This window comes from Candida albicans, chromosome 2 (genome assembly GCF_000182965.3).
Source record: "Candida albicans SC5314 chromosome 2, complete sequence".
NCBI lineage: Eukaryota > Fungi > Ascomycota > Pichiomycetes > Serinales > Debaryomycetaceae > Candida > Candida albicans.
The window spans coordinates 1,865,639-1,890,936 of NC_032090.1; the positions used below are offsets into that span (position 1 = coordinate 1,865,639).

The window sequence follows — 25,298 nt, forward strand, 5'->3', positions numbered from 1 at the left end:
TAATTAGTAAAGGGTAATAAAATAAAAAGAATTAAAGAGAAGACTTCTAAAATAAATTAGTCGTGGTAATAAATTCTCTTATTATCAAAAAAAGTAAACGAAAAGCAAAATTAAAATGTGGTTGTATAAGGAGAAGCAAGTAATCCTCGTATATGTCAATGTGTATAACGACTAGGGTGTGAAATAAGAAATATTATAAGTCCATGATATATTCTTCTTACATGAAAACAATTGGAACTAATCCAATCAATAATCCATTGAATAATGTGAATTTGATATGATTTCCTGAATTTGCTTGTTCAGGTATAGTTGCTGAATTGGAAGATGATGGGCCTTGAGTTGAGGTTGATGAACCTGGTTGACCGATTGATGAGGTAATAATTCCATTATCTTGTCCATTACCTGAACCAGAGCCTGAGCCTGACCCATTGTTATTGTTGGAGCCAGATCCATTACCAGATCCGCTTCCAGATCCTGAGCCAGATCCATTACCAGATCCATTACCAGATCCGCTTCCAGATCCTGAGCCTGATCCATTACCTGATCCATTATCAGAGCCTGAGCCCGAACCATTACCTGATCCATTTCCTGAGCCATTGTTGGAACCACTACCTGATCCATTGTCAGAACCTGAGCCTGATCCTGATCCACTACCTGATCCATTACCTGAACCTGAACCATTGTCGGAGCCACTACCTGAGCCATTACCTGAACCTGAACCTGAACCTGAACCTGAACCTGAACCATTGTCGGAGCCACTACCTGATCCTGATCCATTGTCGGAACCATTACCTGATCCTGATCCATTGTCGGAACCATTACCTGATCCATTGTTGGATCCATCACCTGAACCATTACCTGAACCTGAACCACTACCTGATCCGTTACCTGATCCATTGTTTGATCCTGATCCATTATTGGAACCACCACCGTTATTAGAACCTTCATCAGTAGAAGTAGGGCTTGGAATGTCTTTTGTAGCACTCACGTCACCAGTATTAGTAGCGGTATTTGTAACAGTAGCTCCAGTATTAGTATTAGTGTTGGTGTCAGTAGCTCCAGTGTTAGTGTTAGTACCAGTAGCTGTATTAGTGGCTGTATCAGTAGCTCCGGTGTTAGTATTTGTACCATTACCATTTGTATTAGTAGCAGTATTGGTTTCAGTAGCACCAGTATTAGTACCAGTAGCAGTGTTAGTACCAGTTTTTGTATCAGTACCACCGGTGTTAGTACCAGTATTGGTATCAGTACCACCGGTATTAGTGTCAGTATTGGTATCGGTACCACCAGTGTTAGTAGCTGTGTTTGAACCAGTGTTATCGTCTGTATTACTAGCACTTGTGTCAGTGTTAGTTTCAGTAGTACCAGTATTGGTTTCAGTACCATCTGTATTAGTAGCAGTGTTGGTTTCAGTAGAACTAGTATCAGTAGCAGTATTATCGTCTGTATTAGTAGCAGTGTTTGAGCCAGTATTAGTGTCTGTATTAGTAGCACTTGTGTTTGTATCCGTAGCAGTAGAAGAGTCTGTGGCTCCAGTGTTGGAATCTGTAGAAGATTCTGTAGCACCAGTATTGGTATCCGTAGCAGTAGAAGAGTCTGTAGCACCGGTTTCAGAAACAGTGGAAGAATCAGTAGCATCAGTGTTGGTATCAGTAGCTGTGGAAGATTCAGTAGCTCCAGTGTTAGAATCAGTAGAAGAATCAGTCACATCTGTGTTAGTTTCGGTACTTGAAGCAGTATTACTATCAGTAGAGCTGGTATCTGTTGCAGTAGAAGAGTCTGTGGATTCACTATTGGTATCGGTGTTAGTAGCACTACTGTCTGTAGCAGTACTAGAATCGGTTGCACTGGAAGTATCAGACTCAGTAGAGTCAATTGGTTCGTCTTCAGTGGATGATTGACCAGTACCAGAACTGCTTTGTTCATCTGTTGAAGAAGCTGAGGTAATATCTGTTGAAGAATCAGTAGATGACGATGGACCTTCAGTAGATGATGACTCTTCAGTGGAAGATGGACCTTCGGTAGAAGATGATTCTTTGGTAGAAGATGATGGTTCTTGAGTAGATGATTCTTCACTTGAGGATGATTCTTGTGAAGATGAAGGTCCCTCAGTAGATGATGATGGTTCCTCAGTTGAAGACTCGGTAGAAGAAGAGGCCTCAGCAGATGATGATGGTGCAGTTGATGATTCACTAGAAGAAGCTTCAGTTGAGGAATCAGTAGATGACGACGGACCTTCAGTAGATGACGACTCTTGAGTAGAAGATGTCTCACTTGATGAAGATGGTTCTGGAGTAGATGAGGATGGCTCTTGGGTAGAAGATACTTCACTTGATAAGGATGACTCTTGAGTAGATGAGGTATCACTAGTTTCTGAAGCTGATACAGAAGTAGCACTGCTTGATGATTGTTCACTAGTTGAACTGGAAAGACTAGATGATTCGTCGGTTCCTGGGGATGGTGGGACGTATTTACAGTTACATGAGGCTGGAACTGCATTATTTGGAACAGGTCCATTGTATCTAACAGAACCTAACAAAGTAGTTGGGAGACCAGCACCATCATCAGTAACAATTTCCAACAAACTTGAATCATAACCAGTACCAATTTGGAATCTTTGTGAAAGCAATCCAACACCTAATCCTCTCAAAGTAAGAACCCCAGAAGATGGGTCATAGGAGTAAGCAGGTTGACCAAGAAGTGGAACACTAAGCAATGGAAGTGAGATACCAACCTTGTTACCATTCCCAAATCCTCTGACTGTGTATGTAGCAGGCAAAGTCACAGGTTGAATAACAATTGAGGATGCGCGATCAGCTAAATATAATGTTTGGGTAGTGGCAATTGGCAAAAGTGAACTGAAAATATAGATTGTGGAATCTCTATCAGCGGAAATACAACCGCTACCAGTGATGGAAGTAAGCTGTTGGTAGGCGGTACCAAATAAACAAATAGAACCTTGATTTTCAATAGAACCAGTAGGGAAACCAAGATTAGCTAAAGCTGATGTTCTTTTGGCTTGAGCAAGAACTAATAAACCATTGTTATGCCAATCAGCAGCAGTGATTGAAAAAACTGGAGGAGCAACCCCCAGGGCACTCAAATAGAATTCACCATTATTTTGGAAACTAAGACCAACAAGGTTATAAATTGGACCAACCAAACTGTTCAACCCATTAAAACTAACAATACCGTCGTTTTTGATTGAGTTCAAAACTCCTAATAATTCAACTTGTAATCCAAGAAGGGGATTAAGTCCAGTAATATAAAACCCAGCATCTTGTTGCACCGTTAAAGTACCAACCAAAGCGGAAATAGCATTGTCAATGATAGACCAGTAAGCACCTGAGTGAATGGTGATGGCACCAATTGAGAGATCAATAGTACCTCTTGAAACTTGATTTTGGTAAATGTCAATAGCATTAATTGCATTGAATAATACGAAAAATGGCAAGAATATTTGTTTCAATAACATCTTCAATTATATTTTCTTCTTTCTTTGTTATATTTGTCACCTAATGAATAGATTTATGAAACAAAAATCGGGAATTGATGAGATATTATAGATAAATAAGAATAAAAAACAAGACTTTTAAGAGGAAGTAAAAAGAATAATACTGATCAATAATTTGAAGACATTCAGACATGTATTTATATTCTCTGGGTTGGGTATGGTTTACAAAATATAGAGATACTCAAACAAGGATAGTAGCATCTAGGTAAACTAATTGAAAAAAAAAAAACACATTGAATCGATTGGTTTGCTTCCATCTTTCATTGCATAAGGTTTGGTACAGTCATCAATAACAATTATTGTGGCATATAAAGAAGTGAAAAAAGAAAAGCTTAGTGGCTCTTTAACCTTGTTTCCTTTGTGTTTTCTTCTTTAGTTTTCGTCTATTGTTTTATTAACTTTAGACGGGATAATATGATGAAGCAGGCTTGCCTAATTTTCATCTGTATATGCCAGTACTACGCCCAGTTGTTGGTAAAGTACGAGTTGCGTGAAAATTTTCGAAGTTTACTCAATTCTTTGTTTTTCACAAACACAAAAGGGTTCAAATTAGGAAATCTTTTGTACCAATCTAGAACTGAAATTTAGCAACTTAATTCTCTCAAAGAAAACTAAAATAAATAAACAAGAAAAAAAGGAAGAGTTCCAATTTACGTTTACGGGTAAGCTAAGTTTACTATAATTAGAACAGGTGATCATTTTTATTTGGCTAGGTTAAATATTCAAGGAAAAGAGAGAGGGGAAATGAGATATGGGATGGTTAGTTTTTGTTATCAAATTTTTTGCAGCTTTTTTTTTTTTTTTCGCGGGCCAAAAAGGGTTGTTCATAGAAAGAGTTTAGAGAAGCCAAGAACTAGAAAAAAAGAAAAAATAATATTGGAGAATTATTTTTAGGACTTGATGCCGCTGGCAAGTACTAAAGCTAAAGAGCCTTTCGTACGTTTACAAAACTGAAAAAGAATTTTTTTTTTGATTAGTTTAGAGTCGGATCCTTTAAGTGCGTTGGTTGTACATTGTTAACTACCAGTCTTGAGACGGTAATGGTAATGTGAATGAATAGCTGTGATGAAAATATGTGGTTAATTTCAATTTCAACAGAATATATACGGGATAAACTTTGTTTTAGAAATTCTTATCAAAACTAACGAATGCATTAACTCAACAAAAAAAAAACAAGAAAAAGCTTATAATTTTAGACATTCATCTTAAAAAAAAGAATTAAGTGGGAAGGGAAAAAAAGTTTAAAAATACAAAAACACACCAAAAGAGAATCATAAGTTTTGATTAGGTTTTGCAATGTATTCTTTTTATTTACTAAATTTTTTACTTAAACTGAGGCAATAATAACATGTTCAGAAGAACTTTAATTAGTAGAAAATAGAAACACGCTTGGACTCAAGGTCTAAAGCATTACTAAGCCAACACCAACTACATGTTAATGAGAGATGGTTATGAACTTAACCCCATAATTTACAATAGAGTTTAGTAAGAAAAGCAAAACCATAGTAGCAAATGAGGGTGTTAATTTAGTCACAAAGTCTTGAATGGTATAACAATTTTATCAACCATGTGTTCACTAACAAAATAGAAATATCGAGGTTTGAATGTCTTATATCCAATGGTTTGACTATTAGCTACACAAAAATAACACCAACAATTTACCATCTCGTGCTTTTGTAAAATTATGGCTCCTATTTGTTGTGGTGGTTGTGGTGTTGCGATAAACCTAAATCCGCATTACACAAAACCCTGAATAGAATTTTGTTCTTCTGCTTGTTGGAAATAAACTAACAAGAATAGACAATACGGGGGGAAGGTATTTAGTTTGGAAACAAAAAAAGCTTAAATTATGAGTGAATAATTTCCTTCAGGTTAAAAGTCAATAGTTTTGATTGCTGTTTTCTTTCCTTCTTTGGGTATTGTTTATTGTTTGTTGTTCATTGGTTGTTGCTTAGGGTTGGTTATTCCTTATGTTGCGAAAAAAAAAAATCTCTTTTTCAATTTTCTGAACGGCACGTATTTTTCTTCTTCTACTTGATGTAACAGAATTGCTTCTTTAGGAAATAGACAATAGAAGGATACAATACATCCAAACGTTAAACTATAAAATAAGTTAAAAAAAAAAAAACTGAATAACAAATAACAATCTTCATATATACTAAGACCAGAACTCGATTTGTTTGATAAATTTCATGTTGTTGTACCAGTAAGGCGTAGTGGTTTGGCTTTTCATTTTCAGATTAATTAATTGTGGAGTCACAAATTCTATAACTATAAAATATTTCACAGTTCTAGTTATGAAGTGCTTTTTGTGATGACATTATTATTTCCATTACCAGATTAGTCATTGGGAAATGGATTCCAATTGTACCTCGGATACTGAATTGCAAACAGTGAATATTCTCTGTATTGTTGGGTCTTTTATTAAACTTTGCTTCCACACGCTTTTACAATAGCATCTCCATCACGCTGTTTGAACTAAAAAGCTCTTTAAAACATATTTAGCGCATACAACCTATTTGTATTGAGGATATGTATAGTTTTTAGTTTCTGCCCGGTCTACCTAATGCAACCTCTTGGTGATATCATTTTCTTTTCTATGTAATGTTTTTATCAATAATTATCATAACCTTTACCCAACTTTGCAATAACTCTTTTTACCTAAAATAGATTGGAAAAAAAAAATGACTAAAATATAGTAACCTCCCGCCCCCATAAAGCAATCGGATCCTATGGCTCTAGTTTAGTTGTAAATTTGCGTTCTTGGGTGTTTGTTTTTTCCTAATTAAAGCATAGATTCCATGAATATAGAGTAAATGGATTTGTTGAACAATACTGAAGAAGTAAAAAGAGATCTTTCATCATGTGATATTGTCATAATAATAAGCTACGCATCTTCATGATTTGGTCATATTCGATCCACAATAAGAACTTTTATTTAGCAATTTTTTCGTTCTAAAAAGGAAGTATCTAATTCACTGGAACTCAAGACTTTTATTTATTGTTTTCATTGTAATTACAGGTAGAGTTCTATAATAAACTTTACATGTTTGTAGTTTGCATTACCAAAATATGCATCCCGCGAGTAAAATTGTAAACAAAGATCCTTTAAAAAACCTTAAAAGTAAACCACTTGGAAGATAACAATAGTAACACACTATCACTATGAAAACATATTTCCTTCATTTTGGCTTTTCTTTTCTGTGAAAACAAATGTAAACAAATAAAATAAGAAATAATTATAAATAATTTATACCACTGATATTTAGAATATGAGTGATTTTTGTATTCCTTGTTGTTAATTTCTCAACAATTTCACTTCAATGTTGCCATGCATCGAGACTAAATAATTGAATATCTAGAAAGAAGGTAGTAGACGTAGTAAATTGTGGTAATATTGCTGACTAAAAGTTGTCGCGTCTATTGTTGTAGATCACACTCTCTATATAAATAATAACTCTAATAAACTTCTAAAATGTAACGACCATCTTCCTTCATGTCTTCAACAACTTTAGCAACATCCTTAATTTCTTCACCATTCTTTTTAGCACCATTACGAACAATATCTTCCAAACATGCAGTGATATCTGGTACTGGCCAAGTTGGTCCACACAAATAGAATGAACCGTTTTTGGTTACAATAGCATCAGTCAACTCTTCAATTGTTTGTCTGATTCTGTCTTGAATATAGATTTTTTCTGGTTGATCTCTTGAAAATGCTGCACCAATATGAGTCAAAACACCAGCATCTTTATAAGCTTCCCAAAGCTCACCATAAAGATATTCTTCCTTTTTGTGTCTTGATCCCAAGTACAAATAGATATCACCAATCTCCATACCTTGTTGTTTTTGCCAAATTTTCTCTTCAATAAATGCCTTGAATGGAGCCAACCCAGTACCCAAACCTGACATGACAATAGGTTGAGTAGACAATGGTGGCAACTTCATAACTGATGGTTTAACACTAACAACCAACTCATCGCCAATCTTTAAATCGGATAAATATTTGGAACAATGACCATATCTCAATCTTCCCTTTGGATCAACCCAGTCAACAACAACAATTAACAAGTGAACAGCATTAGGATGGATTCTTTGTGAAGACGCAATTGAATATTCTCTTCTTTTCAAAGGAGCAATGATTTTAATCAATTCTTCAAATGATGGTCTTGCTGATTTGAACTCTTGTAAAATGTCGAAATAACTATCAAAATCAACTTCTTGTCTCTTTTTCAATTCTTCAGCACCTTCAGCACTAGCTAATTTGGTCAAAGCAGCTTTTTCTTTTTCTTCAGTAGCAAATTCAGCTAATGATTCATAAAATCTTTTCGGTGGTTTACCCAAGAAATCGACTGTTTCAGACAATGCTTGTCTGGCTGATCTAATTTCAACAATTTTGCTATCGTCTTTATTGGTGACTTCAACAAGTGAATCGCCATCAACATTGTAGAATTTCAAGAATTCTTCAACTGCTTCGCTGTTGTTTCTACCGTGAATACCTAATGCTTCACCAATGTCATAAGTCAACCCGGTACCAGTAGTATCAAATTCAATATGGAAAATGTTTCTTGAATACTCAGTTGGAGTCAATCTCTTGTTTTCTTGAACTTTGACCACAAAATTCTTGACTGGCAAGTCTGGTCTCAAATCTTTAGAAACATTGTAAGCTTCTGGGAAAGTAATCTTTTGTGCAAGAGACTTGTAACCAGTATTGTTAATTTCTTCAGCAGCTTCAATAGGATTTCTAGGATTGGCAAAGAAGGAAGTTTCAATAGGGAAAAATGGCAACTCTTTAGGTTCTTCAGCTTCAGTTTCAGCTTCAGCTTGTTCTTTGTCTTTTTCTTCAGCTTCATTCTCTTTCTTTTCTTCAGCTTCTTTGACTTCATCTTTCAAATCGACCCATTCAGGAACAACTGGAATCTCTTTGATACCTTCGTTTTCATCAACGGAATTGATAAAGTTATCTAAAACAGTGCCTAACAACTCGAATGAGTTACCATTGGCTTGTAATAATTTGTTGACGATGAATCCACCCAATTCAGGTAATGCACTTCTCCAAAATGCCAATTGGATCAAAAATTCACCAGAAAATCCTTTGGTGGCACTATTAGCTTCATCCAATTTTTCAATAATTGAAAAGTCAATAGCATACAATTTGTTGTGGTTTTTAGCCAAATCTTTTTTGAATTCTATTGGTAATTTTTCAATCAATTCTTCCTTGGTCAATGATTTTTGATTAATGTACAAGATAGAAGCATCAGGTTTTGCTGTAGCTAAAATGTCGTAGTATTGTAAAAGTGACAAATCTTCAATGACGACAACATCTGCTGCATCAACAGCTCTGATTGGACCTGTGGTGGAAACAATTTGTGATTGGAACAATCCACCTCCATTACCATTATCAAAAGTATTTCTAATGGCAACATTCTTGCTGTTATCTAAAGACAAAGACAATGCCAATTTGTCAACAGTATCAACAATAATTCCATTATCTTTACCCCAGAACAAATAACTACCTTCAGGTGAAGAGTTGGCAGTCAAAATCTCGTCTGCTGGTTTAACAACAGGGAAAATTTTTTCAAAATCTAATGAGACAAATTCGTTCAATAATTTTGTAACGGTAACTGGAGTCCATTTGAAATCAAGAGGGTAATTGAATTCATCAAGGGATAATGAGTGATATCTCCCACCCAAGAATAAACCGGCAGTAACATCAGCCATTAATCCATCATTAGAAGATAAAACCACCAATTTCTTGGTTGATTGAGGAATAACTTGAACGAGTTTTTCTTGATTGAAAGGAACAGGAACTCTAACTTTGACTAACCCAACATCTAATTTGCTGACAATTTGACTTAATTGGGTACTTTGGTGAGTACCATAAACGACAAACACGGTTTTAGGGTTTTCACTACCAACATATTCAAATTGAGAATAGTTCTTTCCTGTGACTTTATTCAAGGCATTGAAAGCAGCGTCGATAGAAACTTCACCTGCAGCTGAGTCTAATAAACCTTGGTATAATTGGAAAATATCATTAGTAGACAAAACATTTTCAAATTTCTTAAAAGTTTTCACAAATTCTGGACCGTCAAATAAATAAACGGATGGTTTACCACTGAAAAACGAGTAGAAATGGTTCAAGATAGCTAAATGTTGTATTTCTAATGCGTCGTTTGAATCAACAGGAGTGAAAACTGGATAAGATAAAGCACGAGCAGCATTTAATGCTTCACCGTAATTTGATACCAACGAGTCTTGATTGAAGTCAATGGCAGAAACATTTAATGCCAATGGTAATTTGTCAGCAGTAGCACTAGACAATGCTGTTCTCATATAGTTTAATCCATTTGATCCAAGTAAAGTAGACACTGGTTGACCATTAGTACCATTTTTAGTGAAATACCCTAAGATTGCATTGGCTGCACCTGATCTAACTTGAAACTTATTATAGAATGGAACAATCCCATAAGCATTCAATCTTTGATATTGTAACCAAAGTTGGATGTTTGAATCTAATAAATTTTCATCACCGACAGTTTCATAACTAAAGATCTTGGAAGCAATAGAATAAATTGTTTGATTAATGATAGTGGTGGCTGAAGTGTAAGTGGTGTTTTTGATTTCCTGGGGATCGGTAGTCAATCCAAATGGATTGGCCTTGATAAGCGAGAATGAAGATGATGATGTGACATCAACCTCACTGGTTGTCTTGCTTGACACAGGCAAAGCGTGAGGAGCCATGGTTTATGCTTTGGTTGATTAGGTTAATCAAAAAGAAGAAATGATATAGATTAGTTTTTTTTTTTACAACCAGTAATTGAATTGATAAATAAAAGAAATGGTTGAAAAAAAAAAAAAAAAAAAAATAATCAATGTGCACGTGAAAGCAACCAATAAAAAATATATTTGATTATCAATAAAGCGCTTAAGTATTCAATCTTTTTTCTTTCGTATTATGTGTGTAATTAACAATTCAAAATCCGCAATATGGAATTTGAAAAATTGATACTTTCTCCCACTATACAATATTAAAGCACGTACTAATTTATGCCACAGTTAGTACATTTAATTTAGCATTCATATAGAGCATACTATATATGTTTGTTTTACCTGAAAGATAATTTTTTGGGCTTGTTTTGTCTATTCTATTTTTCTAGTAGCTAATAATTCTTTAATGATTTTATCTTTATGAGTCCCTCTGGTGTGTCTTGAAACACTTTAACGTGATTCCTTTCAAGCACATGTTAGATGAGCTCAGTGCGAATATTTTTGTGAGGGGGGGATAGCATATATGGTTGGTTATTTTCTGTGCAAATACATTACTATATTCAAATTTAGGAACATATCGAACCAACCTCTTAGGGTTTGTTGTTATGAGTACGTTGTCATCTAAATATTCATTTCAATTATTGTGTGCAAATTGTTTGTGTGTGTACTTGTTCAAAAACCTTACACAGAAAAGATTTGCAACCAAAAGAAATGGGACAAGATTTACAAAAATATATAAACTTCTTTTGGCGTCAAATCTTTTTTTGCAACTTTTTACCACTTTTTCTTTTTCCTTTTTTTACAATCAAACTCACAAATACATATCATCCATAAAGGAACTAAAGGGATCTGTATTACATGGAAGCTAGCTAGAGTATCATTACGAGAAAGAAATTGAATCAATAATACAAGATTTCAAATAATACATCAGAAAATACTTGAGATTCATGATACAATTGTTACATTACAAAACCTCCAGAAGTAGATTTTGAAACTGAAATTATTATTTCTTATCGTAAATCCACATTAAGAAGAAATTCTAAATCAAATTAAAACAGATCATCCCATCAGACAGTGCAACAGAGATCCAGTTACATATAAAGCTAACCAATCAAAGGTCAATCATCATATAAAAACTAGAGTTCCATGCTAAAGTGGCTATTGTGACTAAATTATTCCCATTTAATGAATTATTATATTACTATTACTCGGTAATTTACAATAGAAGTTATAATACTAAATTGTCAAATGAACAACCAAGAAGTTGGGTTAGTGTATATCAATTTGATCTACAAAAGCTAATTGAAAACCCTTATCTGTTTTCCAAAAAAGTCTTTATATATTTGTATACTTGGTATAGGATATGACGTTCTGGGGGATAGGAGATACGATGTTATGAATGGTACTATTGGGGGGAAGGAGTAGGTCCGAGGAAAAAGATGTAGTTGGAGATCCACGGATTCGAAACTCTTCTCATAGTGCAGCGCATCTCTTATAAACAGGGTGCTAGGTGCAAAGTGGAGGTACAAGAGCCACTGCTGGGATGGTTTTATCCTATCCTGGGATACGGTTGTGCTGGTTGCCAAAACTTGTACCATCTCTAGCACCAACGAGGTCTAGTGCTAGGATCCAGGGATGATGCTAGACCCAGAGACAGATCTACGGCTAGGACCAGATTTAGGCAGCAGATGGCTCTGTGCTCAAGGAGAATGGCCAATCCCTGAGCAGGGTCTAAAGCCAGAGCCCGTAACTAACCCGGTAACAAGCTAGGGCTATTACAGTGTCCTACTTTACAAGTGGCTCAATTGGTCTGGGAGACGTCCCAATTCGCTTTAGTGTGAGGGTAGCAACCAATGTTCAGTACAATTGCAGAGTAGGTAAACCAACAAATCAAAAGCAAGAGCAACAATCAATGCCTATGCATGGAGACTAGTTTTTGGTCAGTCATTGCATTGCTAATGTTCAAAGTTATATGTTGAGCAATACTCCCAATTTAGATCGAAAACCAGCTGGGGAAAATCTTAAAAAGTGTTGGGTATGACGTCATTTCATTCGTTTGCTTAAAAAAATGAGGACCAAGGATTTTGGAACGGATAAGAAGAAGAAAAAGAGATAAGTCCGGGTTCACGGCTGAAACATATTATGATAATTTGATAGAAACAAGAAACGTTACCGATTTGTATGTTTTTAAGTGATATCAGTTACGCATTGTTGAGATCTTAACTTAGTGACAGACTAGATTGATAGTAGTGATACTTGTAGGTTAAAGTTAAACTCTGTTGATAGGGTAAATCCCATTGGTGGTATGAAACTGGAAGAGGAGTAGCAACCAGCACCAAAAGAAGAGGAAGATAGAGAGAAAGAGATAAGTAATTAAAGTAGTGTACTTTTATTCAAAAAATAATCCGAAGAGGAAGACGACAATTGTTGAACATAAAATAAAGAGCTAATTTATATGTTAGTGAAAATGTACTTTTGTGTTCATTTATTCTACAACATCTGATAATTAATATCCTTCCGCACTTTCATTATATAAATAGTTGCTCTCATCTCTCGTTATTTTTCTATAGTTTATTCTTACTCAACTAACCAATATACATTTTACCGTGATTACCATAACGTCATTGTTGGTCAGATTGAATCAACAATAGAGAGAAACAAAAAATAGGGGTAAAAGGGGAAACAAAAAAAAAAAAAGAAATCAAAAACTGCGCCATGGTTTGGAATCCATTTATGCTCATAATCAGATTTCCCGATTTCCAGATTTCCAGGTTTCTTTGTTAATTAACAGTTTATAGAATGAGATTCAATAAGATGGTGATGGTGATTCTAGTTCGGGTGTAATTTTTGACGCAAATATTGCGTGTTAATTTTTTTTTGCACCTTTATATTCCTATTATTACTTTCCTCTGTCGTATTTACTCAATTCTCTTCGTTTTACCAATCTATTGCCATTATTGATAGAGGAAACCCTCCTTAATCTCCCCACGTTCAATATCTATTACTTTGCTTCCCCCCATTATCAACTGATTACATACAAGCTAAAATCAGTTGACAATAGCAACGTCGTATTTCTCTCCTTTTTTTTCTTTTTTAGCAAGATTCAGATGACCCCATTCTGCTCAGTCTCCGCCTCCATACTTTTACTTCAAACCTCAGCCATGTCTTTATATTTTGTTATTTGGTCATTTTTCTCTTTCATCTAGCAACTCATTGCTAATCCGAAAATATACTAATAGATTGCTGTTGATTACTACTATGTTATCTAATCCAATCATAGTGGTTTATAAAGTTGGCGACAAATTCGATGAGCACAAAAAAATAATGAAAGCAAAATGAAATGCAAGTACGACATTTTTCTTTTTTGGCTTGTTTACATTTATAAAAACTGATTACGTAATTGTGCAATACAACAACAATGCCATGGTATTTGAAGAAAAATTACTGGACGAGGCTTTTCTGTTAAATTAAAATTACAATACGATCTTGTTGGAACTCTTTTCCATTCTTATTCTTGTCATTATTTCCGAATAACAAAGGAAATGAAGTGTGTGTCTGTGTGTCTATGTCTATGTATGTGCTCATGGGTGGCTTTGAAGCTTTCAGAATTTGAAAGGTCCGGAGATATCAAGTATTGGACAAAAAGCATAATGAGTTACCCCTATTTTTTTTGCTGGCATCTTCTCTTGTAAGTTAAATATGTATGTAGGTACGATATAAATCAGCAGTTATTTCAAATGATAATTGCTATTTTTCCCACATTTAGACTGTAAATGTTCGAAACAAAAAGTCAAACCACACTAGTAGTATTAGGTTATTCGTTAAACTAGATTAAATTAAGTTGGTGGTGGTAGTAGTAATAGTAGTAAATATTACACGAAAAAGCGCGACATAAGTTTACACAAACAGAAAAAACACGACATTTAACAGTACACAAACCATTCAAATAATAATAAAAACAATACAAAATAAATAGAGAGACAGAGGAAAAAAAAATAGGAGTAAGAAAGAAAGTGAGCATTCATTTCTCACTCCTATCTCTCTCACTCTCGTTATATTAGTATATATTTAATTAATTCTTTCTTTCTCTCACTTAAACTCAACACTAACAGAATTCTCACCCATACACACACAGACAAGAGACACAGCCCATACAAACCAAAAAGAAATTATTTCTTTCATTCAAATCTTTCAAAATTTAATATTTCAATTTTAATCCTAATCTTTTTAATTTTTAATATTATCTTCTTCTTCCTAAGTATTATTATTCTTCTTTCATCCCCTTCCCTTCCTCCTTAATTAATTCAATCTTCATTATTTATCTCACATTCATTTGAATTCCTTATCCCAACAACACCAACTGTTTCCCTTTCTTCTTTGGTACAATTTACACAACATTCTGTGTTTTCAAAATATTTACTCCTTCAAACACCGCCCACACATACACAGATATATATATATATAACTACAACTTAAGTCTGTCCCACTTCAGTTAATACTATGAGAAAAGAATTGAAATGCATTATTTGGGCCCATGTTGGTCTAATTGTTTATCTATTATATTTATCATTTGATTTACTTTCATTATTAAATGATGATATTTTCAGTGATGCATTATTAGACGTTGAAATTAATCCTAACCCTAGCACTTCATTAAATAAACCAGCCATTATTCCTAAGATTATCCATCAAACTTATAAAACTACTGATATTCCAGAAATTTGGAAACCAGGTCAACAAGCTTGTATCAATCTTCATCAAGACGATTATCAATATTTCTTATGGACTGATGAACTGGCTCGTGAATTCATCAATAAGGAATTCAACTGGTTTATTGATACTTGGGATAATTATAAATATCCTATTCAACGAGCAGACGCTATACGTTATTTTGCCTTGTATTATTACGGTGGGATCTATATTGATTTAGATGACGGTTGTAAACGTAAATTAGATCCATTACTCACGGTACCAGCTTTTGTTCGTAAAACTGCCCCCACGGGGATCTCCAATGATGTTATGGGAAGTGTTCCTAATCATCCTTTCTTTTTGAAAGTAATTCAAGATTTAGAAAAATATCAACGTAATTGGTTGGTGCCGTACATCACCATTATGATGTCAACAGGTCCATTATTTTTATCGATCATGTGGAAACAATATAAACGTTGGGGTGTTCCTGAAGCTGGGAAAGTGCGGATTTTATTACCCCAAAACTATAAAGGAACTACATCTTCATATTTTGCCATAGTTAGAGGCTCATCTTGGCATATGGGTGATGCTAATTTTATTAAAAGTTTGGGTGATCATTTGGTATTGGCAGTAATTGGTGGATTTTTACTTGGTTTATTGATTTTATTTGTGGAATATTTGTTTTATTCTTGGGTGATTTCAAGTCAATGCAAAAGATTAACGAGTAAACTTCTTAGTTTTACTTGGGCCATATTAATGGGGGTTTTAAGATTTTTCCATTTAGATAAACTTCTATCTAAGTGTGATTTTTGGAGTCGTTCGACAAAGTATGAAGAAATGCTTTTACCAAAAGATAGCAATGATTTGAAAAATATCAACAACAATAACACCAGCAATAACAACACTAATGGTGGTGACAGTAACAATAATGACAAGAGTGACTATAATAACAACGATAATAACAACAATAACATTAACAACCACACTGGTAAAACTAGATTATCATCAATTTTCAATATTTTGGGTGGTAAAACAAAGGTTAAAAGAAGAAATCGTAAAGATTCAAACTTGCCTATTGAAATTGACGTTTTGAGTAAACTTCTAGATGATACCGTGATAATAGACGCATCAACTACTGAAACCCCAACTAACCCTGTTTCTCCAACTCCATCACCAATTTCTCCAACCATTAATTCAAGGACTTCTAATAATGAACTTTTAATTCCAACCAATAATAATAATAATAATAATAATAATAATAATGATAATACTAATAATGTTAATAATATTAATAATAGAACCACTTGCGATGATCAATCAACTTTACTTCCTTATTCGACTCGGTTGTCATCATCTTCCTCGTCGTCATCATCATCTCCTTCATCTTCTACTTCTTCATTGCCTAGTCATGAAACTATAATGAAATTAAATAATGATATTGTTTAAGGAATGTTATGTATGTGTTTACGTAAGTACTTTTTTTTTGTTTTTTTTTACACTTTCTAATTTAATTAATAATATATTAATGTGAATTTATCTTACAATTGTGGGTATTACAATAGCATATATGTAGTATGTATTATTATATAATAATATATCCTTATGTGATGGAGGTAGTATCAAACAAATCTCATCGCAAATTTCAAAAATGAGTCGTGTGCATTTACACAAACATTTTGGTTGTAAGTATTTTTCCAGAGATTTTTTTTTCTTTCTTTCTTTCCAATTGTATTGTCATCTAACTATATCTTTATATATATATATATACTAGCAAACTTAACAACGGGGGTGGAACTATGTCGAAAGAATTATCATTAAATCAAAAAAATTATTTAATACAAGCATTAAAATCGAATATTCGATTATCAACTTCTACCAATACTGGTGGATCACGAAAATTCAATCAATTTCGACCAATTGACATCAAATTATCCAACACTAGATATGGATCAGTAGAATTATCATTAGGTAAAACCAAAGTCATGGTAAATATTACATCAAGAATCACTGAACCATATCAAGATCGTCCATTTGAAGGAATCATGACCATAAATTGTGAAATACCTAATCATATTAAACTTCAATCTAATGATACTACTAATAATAATAACGATAATGAAGATGAATTTATAAATTTGATTAATCGAGCATTAGATCGAGCTATACGTAGATCAAATGCAGTTGATTTAGAAAATTTATGTATTATAGCTGGAGAAAAAGTTTGGGAATTAATTATTGATTTACAAGTATTAAATTATGATGGTAATTTGATTGATAGTGGATGTTTAGCCATAATTACTGCATTACTCGATTTTAAAAAACCCGACGTCACAATCAATAATAACAATACTAGTAATAGTTCTTCTACTAGTGGTGGTGGTGGTAATATTATAGTTCATGATGATGAAATGAAACGACCATTTATTGAATTATCAATATTACATATTCCAATATGTTTAACATTCCTGTTATTTAATCTTGGAAGTAAAGAAACTAATTTAAAAACTAATGATATTGATCAAGAAATTTGGTTATTAGATGGTGATGCCATGGAAGAATCGTGTCGTGATGGATATTTGATCATGACAATGAATCAAAATCATGAATTAATTCAATTGAGTAAAATCGGTGGTGGTGGTAATAATGGTGGTGTATCTATAGATGGTCAACAACTAATTAATTTATGTCATGAATCAATCGATGAAATTAATCGATTGACCAATTTGGTTAAATCAACGGTAAAGAATCATCAATTGAATAGATATAATAATGAAAATTATAAATTATTAGAATCAAGTGCAGATAGATAAAATGAGTACAAAAAGTTTTAAATAGAATCACTTCTAATAAATCAATATTCACATGTATTATAAGTTGTCGTTGTTGTTGTTATATAGTTTGTATTTTCGGATGGGTATTTCATATGGTAGCGCAGACGCTTAACAATTTCTTGGGGCGAACAAATTTGAATGAAAAAAAAAAGGTGCCAACAAAAAAATTTTCCTTTAAGTGGAATACAAATTATCACCATTAACATTCAAAACACTACTATATATAATGTTATCACAAATAATATCTAAACCAAATGTTTATCGTCAATCAGGACATGTTTTCTACCGTCAATTTACAAATCGTGGACCTTTGTCGTTATTAAGTTCAACCACTCCTACCACACCTACTACTACTCCTCCACCACCGCCACCTCCATCTCCACCTCGTTCTTCATCATCAGTACAACCTACTTCTTCTACTTCAAGTAGTATCGCCACTTCAATTTTCCCTTCAACAACAACATCAACTAGTACTATTACCCCACCAACATTTTTCCAAACCAAACCATTACCAACCAATACTATTATTAAATTTGTACCACAAGAAGAAGCTTGGATAGTAGAAAGAATGGGTAAGTTCCATCGTATTTTGCCTCCTGGATTAGCTATTTTAGCCCCTATAATTGATAAAATCAGTTATGTTCAAAATTTAAAAGAAATGGCATTAGAATTACCATTACAAAATGCTATTACATTAGATAATGTGAAAATTAAATTAAATGGAATAATATATATTAAAATCATTGATCCATATAAAGCAAGTTATGGAATTGACGATTATAAATATTCTATATTAAAATTAATTGAATCAAGATTAAATTTACAAATTGGTAAATTAGAATTATCGAAAATTTTGAAAAATCGGGAATTATTAAATGATTTAATTGTTAAAATTATTAATGAAGCAGCAATGGAAAATTGGGGGATTGAATGTATTAGATTTGAAATTAAAGATATTATCCCACCACAAAATGTTGTGGATAATTATATTGATAAATTTATCAATTTACAAAAATAATAATAGTACTAGTGGTGATACCATTCAATAAAAAAAGAAAAAGGGAAAAGAATAGAGAAAGGAGTTGATGAAGTAAAGTTGGATACAAAAAATTTGTCATTTAATGATGTTGTAAATAGTTATTATCATGATCAATGCCTGTTTATTGTCATTTCTTGTTTCTGTGATAGATTGTTTATATAAAAAAAATAAAATGCTTCGTAGATTTTCTAAAAGTATAAGACAATGATTACATGGCAGTCTATTGTAAGTTGCTTTCAGAACCATTTTGTATGGCAAGATTATGGTAGCAAGATACTATGGCCAGGCGATGACTGACGCGTCTGAAAGCCCGCCAGATGATTTTTCAAATCAACAAAAAAAAAGAATGGAAAATACTGAAAAGGAAAATACTCTACTCTTTCTTGGTCAATTTCATATTATTAGAAGATGGATAAAGAAAGTAAAGTTATAATATTACCAAAGACCAATTCTAGTAGTGAATTCAAGATTATCAATCTTCCAAATCCAACCAATTTGACAACAACAAAATCATATCTATTGCACCATAATGAAGACAGTAATAATCAATTGTACGAATTGAATATTATTGGTGGTGAAGATGACAACGACGGCAACGACGATGAGAAAACTGATAATGGCAATGCTGGCACAAAAAATAAAGGTCAAAAACCTAAATCAAAATTAAAATCAGAAAATTCCATAAAATCATTAATTTTTGAACCAGGTTATGTTTTGCAATCACCGAAAATTATCATATCGAATAAATTCAATCTCAGTTATTTATTGATTTCATTATTTCTGAATATAAATCAACAAAAGTCTCAACAGCAGTCACAACAATCATCATTATCTTCAGAGAACTTATTTAATGATAATTTTAAAAGTTTGGAAGATTTGAAAGATCAATTGTTAAATGAATACAGGGAAGATACAAATAATAATGATTGGGTATTAGAAATTCCTGATCAATTATATCATCAAAGTTTGATAAATCTATGTGATGTAATAACTGAAAATATTGATGAATCATTTTATCGATTCGATTTAAGCAAAATTTTACATTGGTTGAATGAGAAAGTCTTAGCATTGCAAAAATATATCCTTACGAATGATAATAGCATATTAACAAAATTGAAATTGGAATTAAATCCATCAATGTCAAACAACAATATAGAAGACCAATTATTGAATGATCTAGGTTTGTTATATTCCATTGATTACATTTTCAATAGTTATTTGGATGATGGTGTCAACAGTTTCTTGAGACAAAAATTGTTGGAAGAATTTAAATATGATTTTACTCGAGTTTTGAAACATATTGATGATTTGAAGATTCAACAGAGTTTAATTGAAAATGTTTTAGAAAGTAATTTGAAATCTACCACAAATAATACTAAATCTTCCAGTACCAAAAAGAAACCTGCAACTGGTACAACTAATAAAAAGGTCAAACGTGGAGCCATTGATAGCTTTTTCAAAAAAGCTAAATAATGGAAAGAGACAACAACATCTTACATATGAAATCTCACATATAATTATAACAAACAAACAAACGATAGTGTAATATAATATTAATAATATATATACAATATACAAAAGATTTCTTATCTCTTGCTCTTTCCTAAACAATGACGTTTATCTCTCCAGAATAGAAATGAATCCCTCTTCGGAGATCAAATTGTCATTCAATTCAATTGGGTTAGTTGAATGGTTTATCCAGGTGAACTTAAAATAAACCTCTTGATGTATCTATATAAAAATGGAAAAATATGGTAAAAATACTTCATTTTGCTTAAACCTTGCTGATAGGTATAATCGATACCTTTTATCTTTTCCTGTGCAATAAATTAGTAAAAATAAGTACCTATATATAAATTATGAAATACGTACCGCCCTAATAATCTATTCTAACATGGAGCCCAACGCTTTAAAAAATGATAAACAGTTTAGTTAGTACTAAGTCATAATCTAATTAGGAGGCAACGATGATTTCTCGTCCCATTTATCAAAATTTTGAATGAACAACATACGAATTTAAATTCCAACAGGTTATGAGCTGATTATGAAAGACACTGAAGTTAGTATTACAAATATTCTTATCGTATCAAAGTGTTTGGTACAAGTGATACCCCATAAAATATCCGTGTGAACATACCCGCTTAATCTTCTGACCTCGAACTGTTACATTTGGTAGCATTGCTTTATAAAAGGACTTCGCTTTGGCCAGTATATCGCTTGGATATGTGGCCAAAGAAAAGGATGCTGTCGATAAAATAAATCAACAACGTCTGAAGAAAGAAGAAAAAAGAAAGAAAAAGGAGAAAAAGGAGAAATAAAAAAAAAACAAATGATCAGTGTTGATGTTCGTCTGCCAGCGTGCGCGAAACAGTTATCTTGAATGTCACAGGTACCAGTTCACTCAGTATACTAAATGTACTGAATGTATCTCTGTTTTATAGAATGATACACAGAAATTTAAATATCTGAAGAATGTATTATAAAACAATATAGACAAGTAAGGTATATAATTATATCTTGATTTTGTATTTCAACTCAGTTCGGGCCTCATAAGCCGCAATCTTTGTGACCGTCGTACTTAAACCACTTGAACCTCCCTTTCTTCAAAGCAGTTGAAGGAAAGAACAAATTTTCTAAGAAAATTTTTCACCACGCACCATGGGCATCGTCGATCGACTTCCGTCTCAGGATTGTCGTGCATTCCGGCTAGGAAATCTCTCTATAGCGAACAGTTGATATTCTCGCCTAACCCCATGATAAGTTAATTTCTCATGACCATAAAATGAAGTCACGTGGTATATGCAATTGTATAATTGGCATTGTCATATTGGTGTTGTCTTGACGGTTTTTTGTGGGATACGCCATGTGCCATGTGTATATCAGGTATAGGCAGATATATATAGTATCTTAGTTTTCGTGCTGATTAATTGGATTGTGGGAAATAGATTGAGAAGTGTTTAATATGGCAAGTGAGTTTGCTAATGAGTATAAATCTTAACGACGATGAATCCTTAGATGTGAACGTCGAGTGTTATAGTTTAACAATTCGTTTGTGTATCAGTTTCCAGGAGATATAAGTATTGGCTCTGAATTCAATTGACAACAAGTAGTAGGTTGTACAATTTAACTACCTATTCAACATATACATTTGATTAGGGTTTTCCATTTTAACAGAAATTACAAATCCAACTATGTCAATATACATAATCAAACTGAATGGCTATTTGTAGTTATAGATGTACGTCAAAACAATATAGCTAATTACCAAATCTTTTTGGAATTACTTTAATCTTTATCCAAGACCACTCTTTTTTGTTGGTTTTTGGGTAAAGTTTTACATACAAATAATAGCAATAGATTGTATTTAAAAGAAATTCATAATTAATCAATGCATAACCCATCAGAAGACATGTATAAGACATTGACTCCAATTAACTAGTTTTCTTATATTATTAGTAGTACTAATTCATCCATGCAAACATGACTATCTGTAATAAAGCTGAGCTTTGTATGTCAAAAATAACTAGAATAATTCCAAGTCATCGAATTGGGCGAATGGTCTAGTGGTATGATTCCTCGTTTGGGTTGTTCACCAAACACAAAATTCGAGGAGGCCCGGGGTTCAATTCCCCGTTTGCCCCATTCTTTTTGAAAACCCATTAAACAGATGCTGGCTTAGATCAGTCAGTGGTTGTTGTTGAGGTTCCTAAAAATTGCATCACAACAGCCTCTGAGGTGTTCTGTTCTTTTTTTTTGAACTGTAGAGACAAGGCAAACTTAGAAAATCACAGCTTAATTAGATCTGTATTACTCATTCGTTTCAAGCACCACCAGTTTTGTATACGTTGTTGAAAACCATTGAGAGCAATTAATAACTAAACACATCATAAACCGATATCGCTTAATTTCTTCCTCATACTGAACTCTATCATTTTTTGTCATCATCAAGGCAGAAACTACAATGATCACAATCACAGCCACAGCCACCACCACGGGGTCCTGCACGAAAAAAAAATTTAATGTGTGATCCGTGTTGGCTGTTGTTGAGCCATTGTGCAGGAATTCGGAGATAAAAAATAAATAACAACAATCAATCAGGAACAATTTGATATTATTCTTCTTCTATTCATCGGATTGTTTTGTTGAACAATCCTTCTCAAAGTTTAATATTGTGTTGACATTATTGATTTAGATGCTCTCTCATATTGCTTTATTTTATACAAGAAATTGAACAGATAGAACAAAATTGCTGACAAACTGGTTGAGCTTTTTAATTCAACGTCGTGTAGTAAATCATTCTCGTGTAAAACTTCCTGCAATCCTGTTTGGAGAGGATCCTCTCTAATGTATTTTGTACCACACAGAGTAAATTAAAATTGAGGCTTTGGTTTTGGTGCCATAGAAAATTTCACCTCTAGAAACTGAAACTAATCGACAATGACGACAACGAACAACTTGCTAAACGGATTGAAATTTTCTCGATTTGCTCGTTTCCAAATTTGTATGTATTGTTGGTGTTGTCAGCAGCAATTATAATTTCACTTTTTGAAATATTGCTCATAATAGTACATTTCTACTCATCATTTCTAGAATAGTTTTTCTAAAACTGACCCTGGTACAGCACGACTGTGGCAGTATCGTAATAAACAAAGGTAAACTGAAAATTAGAGCTATGATTTTAGTCATATTGTTGTTGATCTGGAATATCCACACTAAACAAAATGTTGTTCGTATAACTTTTCCTGCAACACTAATAGACTCACTATTAACTCGGTATTCTCTTTGCCATGCGTATGCATATCGAGGTGTAATCAATTGTCGTTTCTTTTACTCTACAACCAAACCCACCTTACACCAGGAGCACTACTACTGCAAATCCAAAGAGTTTACAATGTCGTCGAAGCAAATAACGAAAACGACAAAAATAAAGTGTTTTGTAAGGAAAAAAAAGGGGATTATGATAATTGTGGAATGTATGTCTAATTGTCTCGTTTTAGGAAGGGGGGGGTTAAAGCGACACGGTAAAGTAGTTTTCGGGGCCATGTATGCTGATATTATTTATTCTGGAAATTGGGAATTTCATGTTTTGCATTTAAAGTTTGACCAATTTGTTCTATTGTTGACAACACTATTTTTCAATTATTGCTCTCTATTGCTGTTTCCTGTTTTCTAACCCCCTTTGGTCCCCCCACTTTTGCCCTCTCTCCTCTTCTGTGGATTATTCTCTTTGAATTTCATTTCGTAGAGTTTGACTAAAAAAAAAAGTATATAAATACCAACATTGATCCTTGATTTTCGAAAGAAAGTTGAGTTTTTTCTTCTTTCTTTTCTTCTTCTTTCTTTTTTTTCTAGTATTCCAATCAATTACACTTAGTATCAATTAACAATGGTTTTCGGTTTCGGTAAAGACGACGACAAAGACAAGAACGACAGAAGAGATAACGATTCTTACGGATCTTCTAACAGAAGAAACAACGACGACTCTTATGGATCTTCTTCATTTGGCTCTTCCAATGACGATGACAACTCTTACGGTTCTTCCAACAAGAGAAGTAACGATTCATATGGTTCCTCCAACACTGATTCCTACGGTTCCTCCAACAGAAGAGACAATGATTCATATGGTTCATCTAACAATGATTCCTATGGTTCCTCCAAGACCGACTCATATGGCTCTTCTAACAGAAGTGGCAATGATTCCTACGGATCTTCTAACAATGATTCTTATGGCTCTTCTAACAGAAAAGGTAACGACTCATATGGCTCCTCAAACACTGACAGTTACGGTTCTTCCAATACTGACTCATATGGATCTTCTAACACTGACTCCTATGGCTCTTCCAACAAAAGAGGTAACGACTCATACGGTTCTTCTAATGATGACTCTTATGGTTCTTCTAATGATGACTCTTATGGTTCTTCTAATAGAAGAGGTAATGATTCCTACGGTTCTTCAAATGATGATTCATACGGTTCCTCAAACAGAAGAGGTAACAGTGACTCCTATGGATCTTCTGACTATTAATTGAGAAGCAAATCATTAATTGAACACCATGATTTTCTTAGTGTTTGAACATTTCAATTCTCAGATGAAATTTTAGTGTGTTTTGTGGCACTATTAGTTTTATATACTATACTATCCTTGTAGGCTGCGAAAAAATTAAGAGAAAAAAAAAATTTCCGCTGGATCAGCCAACCAAAAAAAATATACATCTACATTTTTCATATTCAATAGAACTTTAAATAAATCTGTTTAATTTGTAATAGTTTAAGCCCATGTTTCATAAACAACAATTAATATTTATAAGAACAATTAAAAAGAATTATACAATCTAGAAAAAAGTAATAAAAGGAAACAATGTAGTAGAGACATAAAATGCTTGAAGCCATTCATTTACAGCTTATTTATTTATTTATTTAATTTTTTTTTAATTTTTCATTTATTTGTAGAAAT

At 33.2% G+C, this 25,298-nt stretch overlaps 7 protein-coding genes and 1 non-coding gene across 8 annotated transcripts, besides 1 other annotated feature; 6 read left to right on the forward strand and 2 right to left on the reverse strand. All coding sequences in view use genetic code 12, as the record gives it.

Moving 5' to 3' along the window:
• Nucleotides 1-217: 217 nt before the first annotated feature.
• Nucleotides 218-3,475, reverse strand: IFF6 (Iff6p; the record flags this gene model as incomplete). The annotated part of the gene is made up of 1 exon (XM_709153.2): nucleotides 218-3,475. The coding sequence occupies one exon, from the start codon at nucleotides 3,473-3,475 to the stop codon at nucleotides 218-220; it is 3,258 nt and encodes a 1,085-aa protein (XP_714246.2).
• A 3,498-nt stretch (nucleotides 3,476-6,973) lies between these two features.
• MET10 (sulfite reductase subunit alpha) lies at nucleotides 6,974-10,258 on the reverse strand (the record flags this gene model as incomplete). Its single annotated transcript, XM_709154.2, has 1 exon — nucleotides 6,974-10,258. One exon carries the CDS (start codon nucleotides 10,256-10,258, stop codon nucleotides 6,974-6,976), a length of 3,285 nt encoding a protein of 1,094 aa, XP_714247.2.
• A 4,527-nt stretch (nucleotides 10,259-14,785) lies between these two features.
• Nucleotides 14,786-16,420, forward strand: MIT1 (mannosylinositol phosphorylceramide synthase catalytic subunit; the record flags this gene model as incomplete). The annotated part of the gene is made up of 1 exon (XM_709155.2): nucleotides 14,786-16,420. The coding sequence occupies one exon, from the start codon at nucleotides 14,786-14,788 to the stop codon at nucleotides 16,418-16,420; it is 1,635 nt and encodes a 544-aa protein (XP_714248.2).
• Nucleotides 16,421-16,770: 350 nt separating this feature from the next.
• Nucleotides 16,771-17,784, forward strand: CAALFM_C209160WA (exosome non-catalytic core subunit; the record flags this gene model as incomplete). Its single annotated transcript, XM_709156.2, has 1 exon — nucleotides 16,771-17,784. The coding sequence occupies one exon, from the start codon at nucleotides 16,771-16,773 to the stop codon at nucleotides 17,782-17,784; it is 1,014 nt and encodes a 337-aa protein (XP_714249.1).
• A 247-nt stretch (nucleotides 17,785-18,031) lies between these two features.
• Nucleotides 18,032-18,823, forward strand: SLP2 (Slp2p; the record flags this gene model as incomplete). Its single annotated transcript, XM_709157.1, has 1 exon — nucleotides 18,032-18,823. One exon carries the CDS (start codon nucleotides 18,032-18,034, stop codon nucleotides 18,821-18,823), a length of 792 nt encoding a protein of 263 aa, XP_714250.1.
• A 429-nt stretch (nucleotides 18,824-19,252) lies between these two features.
• CAALFM_C209180WA (uncharacterized protein) lies at nucleotides 19,253-20,317 on the forward strand (the record flags this gene model as incomplete). The annotated part of the gene is made up of 1 exon (XM_709158.1): nucleotides 19,253-20,317. The coding sequence occupies one exon, from the start codon at nucleotides 19,253-19,255 to the stop codon at nucleotides 20,315-20,317; it is 1,065 nt and encodes a 354-aa protein (XP_714251.1).
• Nucleotides 20,318-21,187: 870 nt separating this feature from the next.
• Nucleotides 21,188-21,575: a long terminal repeat ((alpha-2a) Long terminal repeat (LTR) associated with the transposon Tca1; about 388 bp long, 5-10 copies per genome).
• Nucleotides 21,576-22,393: 818 nt separating this feature from the next.
• tP(UGG)2 lies at nucleotides 22,394-22,485 on the forward strand. The gene is made up of 2 exons: nucleotides 22,394-22,429; nucleotides 22,450-22,485. It is a non-coding gene; the product is annotated as a tRNA-Pro (tRNA).
• Nucleotides 22,486-24,230: 1,745 nt separating this feature from the next.
• Nucleotides 24,231-24,869, forward strand: DDR48 (DNA damage-responsive protein 48; the record flags this gene model as incomplete). Its single annotated transcript, XM_709160.2, has 1 exon — nucleotides 24,231-24,869. One exon carries the CDS (start codon nucleotides 24,231-24,233, stop codon nucleotides 24,867-24,869), a length of 639 nt encoding a protein of 212 aa, XP_714253.1.
• Between the last annotated feature and the right edge of the window lie 429 nt (nucleotides 24,870-25,298).